Raw genomic sequence first — 6,583 nt, 5'->3', positions numbered from 1 at the left:
TTTTTTATTTTATATCAATATATATATTATATAAACATAACATATTTTTCTTAAATATATACATGCATGTGTTTGTATTTATATATATATATACATAATAAATACACAGTACACAATCATATATTATGTAAACAAAAACTTTTATTTTGGATGCGATTAATTGCGATTAATCGTTTGACAGCACTAATATATATATATATTATAGATATTATATATATTCTAAACTAATATATAAATAAAACGTACACATTTTTTCTGTAGAACAGTTAATAAAAGCCCTTGATTAATGCTTGAAATGCTCCAGAATGAGTGAGTGTGAGTTATTATCTGTGGTTTCAGACACTGAAGCTCCGTCGGCCTGGAAATGCATGTTTAGTTTGTAGGATTAGACCAGTGTTTATTAGCAGAGATGCAGTTTGTTGTGTTCTGATGAGGTTTGATCTCAGTTCAGCGACACGTCTGTCTGTGTTTCACCCGCAGGAGCAAAACGGCGCTGAAGAAGAGGAAACTAACCAGGTAAACCCGTCCGTTGATGTGATGGTGTGAGCTGACTAGGGATGCAACGATATTAAAATCTCACGATACACGATATAATATCGCGATATGAAGTCCACGATACGATGTATATTGCGATATTTACAAAAAAAAAGACTGTCCCCAACTTTTTGCCCTTGGTCTTTTTTTATGTCTTTTGCTTTCTGTGGGCTTCAGGCGCAGGAGTCTCTTTGCGTTCCTCACGCTTCTGCCATCCTGCCTTTGGACTGACTATCTTTTGGCCTTTTATATTAATCCGTGGTAAGTAGCAGCGCGGCGTCCGGCGGCCGACGGACAGACAAACAAACACACACAGACTCCACATAGCTGCAGTGCATTATGGGTAACGGATCAGAGGCCGGATCTGCATCTGTGCTCTTGTCTGTGTTTAACAGCGTCTCGACGCATGACACTAACGCATGGCGCTCGCTCTCACGGCTGCATGCTTGCTCCAGAGCTTCGATTCTGAGTCGGACTGAATGCAGATTTTCACTCGAGAGGCTTGAGCCGATTTGCTTCATCTGTGTGTGTCACTATTACTAATGGAGCACCATGTTTTGTCCCCAACTTTTTGCCCTTGGTCTTTTTTTATGTCTTTTGCTTTCTGTGGGCTTCAGGCGCAGGAGTCTCTTTGCGTTCCTCACGCTTCTGCCATCCTGCCTTTGGACTGACTATCTTTTGGCCTTTTATATTAATCCGTGGTAAGTAGCAGCGCGGCGTCCGGCGGCCGACGGACAGACAAACAAACACACACAGACTCCACATAGCTGCAGTGCATTATGGGTAACGGATCAGAGGCCGGATCTGCATCTGTGCTCTTGTCTGTGTTTAACAGCGTCTCGACGCATGACACTAACGCATGGCGCTCGCTCTCACGGCTGCATGCTTGCTCCAGAGCTTCGATTCTGAGTCGGACTGAATGCAGATATTCACTCGAGAGGCTTGAGCCGATTTGCTTGGTTCTTCTTCTTCCGTTAGATATTCCAGGTTTGATACGAGCTGAGCCGTCGGTCTCCACAGAAAATAATCTCATTACGCTGTTTGTGCTCATGTAAAAACTAAAATTATGTATACAGTAAGTGAAGTGAACTGGAAAATGCATTAACAGTGCATTAATAATACATTTATATATATATATAATTTGCATAAAATACAGTTATGAAAAATAAATAATAAAATAAAATAAAATAATAAAATAAAAAATCTTTAAAATATAAATTTTATATATTAAGTATTTAAAATTATACTTAAAAATGTACAGTTATTACAATTTAATAAATCATAAAATCATAATATGGAAGGTTATGGAGAACCTCAACTTTAAAGTTGTCCAAATTAAGTTCTTAGCAATGCATATTACTAATCATAAATTAAGTTTTGATATATTTACGGTAGGACATTTACAAAATATCTTCATGGAACATGATCTTTACTTAATATCCTAATGATTTTTTTACTTAATATCCTAATGATAATTTTGACCCATACAATGTATTGTTGGCTATTGCTACAAATATACCCCAGCGACTTAACACTGCTTTTGTGCTGCAGGGACACAAATGAATAATTGGGAAAAAATTTACATTTTGTACATTTTGAAGTTAAATAATTCTATCTAATGCACTTTGAGAGTTCAAAATTAAGAGCCCCAACCCTTGTTCTTAACTAAGCAACTTAAGTCAGAAAAAAGTCAGTGAATTGACTTGTACCTGAACTTTAAAGCGGACTTAACCCTCTTTTTATTTGTGATCTACTGTCTCAGTCTAAATTACATTCACACTGGTGTTTTAGGAAGATAAACGAATTAGAATAGAATAACAATAACAACAATGACGAATATGGAAGGTTATGGAGAACCTCAAAGAAGGAAAGAAAGAGAGAAAGAAAGAAAAAAAGAAAAAAGAAAGAGAAAGAAAGAAAGAAAGAAACAGAAAAAGAAAGAAAAAGAAATTTAATACAATACAAAACAGAAGCATGTAAGATTATAATTTAAAAATGTAAACGTATTAAATGTATATAAAAATTATAACATGAGATTACTGTGATGTGGAAGGCTATAATGTATTATAATTTATTATTAAAAATATATATTATATAAATTAATATAGGATATACTGTCTCAGTCTAAATTACATTCACACTGGTGTTTTAGGAAGATAAACGAATTAGAATAGAATAACAATAACAACAATGACGGCAGTAGCCATATAACAATTGCACTGTAAAATAAATGAAAATGAATATTTCATAGGTATATTATTTTTGCTTTACACTACAGTAGGGAAATTAATTAAAATACTTCTTTCATAATTTCTACACTTGAATGAGATATTTTGAATTTGGACTGCATTTAAACCGCTAGCTGTCAGCAATTCGTATACAGCACTTAAAGCTTTTATTTTTTTTACGGAAAACTCCAGCTTCAGTGAAAACAGGATTACAAAAACACGTCTCACTATAAATCTAGTGAAACGCTGTAATCATCTGCCGCGAAAATAAAGTATAACTGGTGATCGTTGTGTTCCGAAACGCGTGCTAAACTCAAAAAACGTGAAATAAATGAGTTGACTGCATTCATTCAGTGTGAACGGATCACGAGCTGATCGTCTGAACGAAGTGTGCGCTTCGCTTTGAAAAGTGTCGTTCGTTTGAACTAAATACTGTGCCAAAAACGTTTCATATCGTCATGTGACCACGATAATATCGAGACAGTTTTGCTATCGCGATATCTCAATATTGATAGTATCGTTACATCCCTAGAGTTGACTGTATTGATTTTGTTTCTGTGTGATGTGACGATGTGTGTGTCTTCAGTCCCGTTCAGCTCAGTGATTTCGATGCTTACATCAAAGACATGAGCAAAGATTCGGCGTACAAGTTCTCGCTGCAGTTCGAGGTAAAACACACTCGGTGCAGAACACGTGAACACTCGTCTGTCGGCGTCAGGCGTGCGATTGATCTGTTTGCTTTGTGCTTCTGTCAGGAGCTGAAGAGCATCGGTCTGGATCTGTCTCATGAAGCGGCCGATCTGCCCGTCAACAGACCCAAGAACCGCTACACCAACATCCTGCCCTGTGAGTGGCCGGCCAGCCAAGCCCCGCCCACTGTAGTCATAGCAACGCTGTTCCGATTGGCCCACTTTCACAGTTCAACGCAGGGTTATCATAAGCAATGTTTCCATCCAAAGTTACGAATTATAAACATTTGCGACTAAAGCACCGTTTCCATCCAGGGAGTTGAAGAGAACAAAATCGTCACTTCCTGATTAACTTGCGCTAAACATCACGAAGAAAAATTTTATTTGCTGCAGCATAGTAGAAGGCACTGTATATAATAATTTGTGTATACAATAAATTACGAGCTTCAGAGCGCGCAGACGTAAAGCGGTCATTTTATCTTATTTTCGTAGTCTGCTGTTTGGGAACGCAGTTCTTGGAGTTAATTATAACATGTCTTTTTTGATGCGCATTAAGGAATTTATTCGGTAAAAGTGTTTCCATCGCAGTTTATGCGCATGTTTCCTTACCGGATAAGAAATTTATCCTGCTTAGTTGAGCGCTTAAGGTTTTTATGCACATTTTTAGAATTTATGTGCATCTTAGCGTTTCCATCCAGCAGTTTTTTTATGCGATATCCCAAAATGCGTATAAAAATAGGGGGATGGAAACATCAATAGTTAAACTAAAACTATTAAAAATGTCGTTATTTAAATGAATATGGAAAAGTTTATTTTAAATGTTATTTTATTTCAGTTTAACTTGATGTTGAATTGATTAAAACTAAAATAAAGATTAATAAATGTGACAAACGAGCGATGAGTAATGCTCTAGAGCCATCTGGTCATTTTTTATTTTAAAAGTGTTTGTTTTCCATTAGTTGGAAACAATTTTCATGGCACATTGGGCATGTTATCTCCATGAATGAAAGTTAGAAATGTGGGTCTTTTTTAAAGGGAATTTACATAAAAAGTTGTAATTTATAAAAACCTATTTAAAAAATATTTGTAGTTTATTTATAGAAATGTTTAAAAATACTGTAAATCCTGTATAAAGTTAAGGTTTTTATGCACATTTTTAGAATTTATGTGCATCTTAGCGTTTCCATCCAGCAGTTTTTTTATGCGATATCCCAAAATGCGTATAAAAATAGGGGGATGGAAACATCAATAGTTAAACTAAAACTATTAAAAATGTCGTTATTTAAATGAATATGGAAAAGTTTATTTTAAATGTTATTTTATTTCAGTTTAACTTGATGTTGAATTGATTAAAACTAAAATAAAGATTAATAAATGTGACAAACGAGCGATGAGTAATGCTCTAGAGCCATCTGGTCATTTTTTATTTTAAAAGTGTTTGTTTTCCATTAGTTGGAAACAATTTTCATGGCACATTGGGCATGTTATCTCCATGAATGAAAGTTAGAAATGTGGGTCTTTTTTAAAGTGAATTTACATAAAAAGTTGTAATTTATAAAAACCTATTTAAAAAATATTTGTAGTTTATTTATAGAAATTTTTAAAAACACTGTAAATCCTGTATAAAGTAAAACTGCACAAATGTAGTGGAAAAACATTAATAAAGTGTGTGATATTACATATATAGTCTTTAAATATAATGTCCTTAATTATTATAAGTATAAAGCATCTGATTTTTACATGTATTTATTCCAAAAAATATATAAAAATACATTTTTTGAGAGTGTAAGAAAGCTTGATTATGCGTTATGCCAGTGGATGGTTTGCTGAGCTCTTTTTCACTAGTTTTTATTCATATTTCTGTTTTTAGTATTAAGGGTAATTTATAGGGGTGTAACGGTACATGTATTCATACCGAAAATTTTCAGTTCAGTTTCGCGAAATATTAGACTATCACTATATATACTCATATTTTACTTTACCTGTTAGTGATATCTTAATTATTTAATGTGTTTAAATAAATATTTTATGAAACAAGTCATGACAGCCACTGTGTAAATGATTATATTTCAACAAGAAATAGAAATTGTATCATTTAGAAGTTAATTTAAAAACTGCATTGAGAGCAATTTATATGTTTGCATACAATTTTTTTAATTTGAGGGTTGATTATTAAAAATAAATAGCAGCCTAATTGAATTTAAGTTTGGGCTCTGTTATTACCCATACAATGTATTGTTGGCTATTGCTACAAATATACCCCAGCGACTTAACACTGCTTTTGTGCTCCAGGGTCACATATAGGTTATTACTAAAGATCAGCTTCTCTGGAGAGTTAGTGATTATTATATTCATCCTGAATATTTGTTTGGTCACAGATGATTTCAGTCGAGTGAAGCTGATCTCTCTGCACAACGATGAAGGCTCTGATTACATCAATGCAAACTTTATTCCTGTGAGTAGCTCGCCAGTATCAGCGATTAGAGAAGAGTTGTTCACAGGTTATGGGGTGTCTCATTTGTGTGGTGGTGTGTGTTCAGGGTTATAACTCTACGCACGAGTTCATCGCCACGCAGGGGCCGCTGCCCGAGACCAGGAACGATTTCTGGAAGATGGTCCTGCAGCAGAAGTCTCACATCGTCGTCATGCTGACCCAGTGTAACGAGCGCAGGAGGGTCAGTTCCCACGGCAACCGCTCCGTTACGGCTGTGACATCACACAGAGACGGGCAGATGTTAATGAGAGCATGTGCTTCCTGTGCAGGTGAAGTGTGACCACTACTGGCCGTTCACTGAGGAGCCCGTGGCGTACGGAGAGATTACGGTCGAGATGCTGTCGGAGACCGACTCGCCCGAGTGGACCGTCAGAAACTTCAGACTGGGATACGTGAGGAACACAACTAACACAACCAGCCATAACCCTGGATGAGTGGATGGATGGATGGATGAATGAATGAATGGAGGGATGAATGATAGATAGGTGGGTGGATAGATGTATGGACAAATGGATGGATGATGGGTGGATGGATGGATGATGGAGGGGTGGATGGATGGATGATGGGTGGTTGGATGGATAAATGGATGGATGCATGAATGATAGATAGGCGGATGGATGATGGAGGGGTGGGTGGAT

General features: G+C 36.0%; 1 protein-coding gene across 1 annotated transcript in view; it reads left to right on the top strand.

Moving 5' to 3' along the window:
- The window catches only part of LOC107758139 (receptor-type tyrosine-protein phosphatase O-like), a 50,679-nt gene that overhangs the window by 35,917 nt on the left and 8,179 nt on the right, over positions 1–6,583 (top strand). Inside the window, exons 17-22 of the mRNA XM_016575807.1 lie at positions 481–516; positions 3,349–3,430; positions 3,518–3,608; positions 5,830–5,906; positions 5,992–6,126; positions 6,215–6,337. Coding sequence (XP_016431293.1) covers positions 481–516; positions 3,349–3,430; positions 3,518–3,608; positions 5,830–5,906; positions 5,992–6,126; positions 6,215–6,337 — 544 coding nt within the window. The remainder of the gene's footprint in view (positions 1–480; positions 517–3,348; positions 3,431–3,517; positions 3,609–5,829; positions 5,907–5,991; positions 6,127–6,214; positions 6,338–6,583) is intronic.

The sequence above is a fragment of the Sinocyclocheilus rhinocerous genome, unplaced genomic scaffold (assembly GCF_001515625.1).
Source record: "Sinocyclocheilus rhinocerous isolate Xijiao unplaced genomic scaffold, SAMN03320098_v1.1 scaffold2911, whole genome shotgun sequence".
Classification (NCBI taxonomy): domain Eukaryota; kingdom Metazoa; phylum Chordata; class Actinopteri; order Cypriniformes; family Cyprinidae; genus Sinocyclocheilus; species Sinocyclocheilus rhinocerous.
Note: the sequence above shows the minus strand (reverse complement) of the source record. Positions and strands in the feature narration are given on the sequence as shown.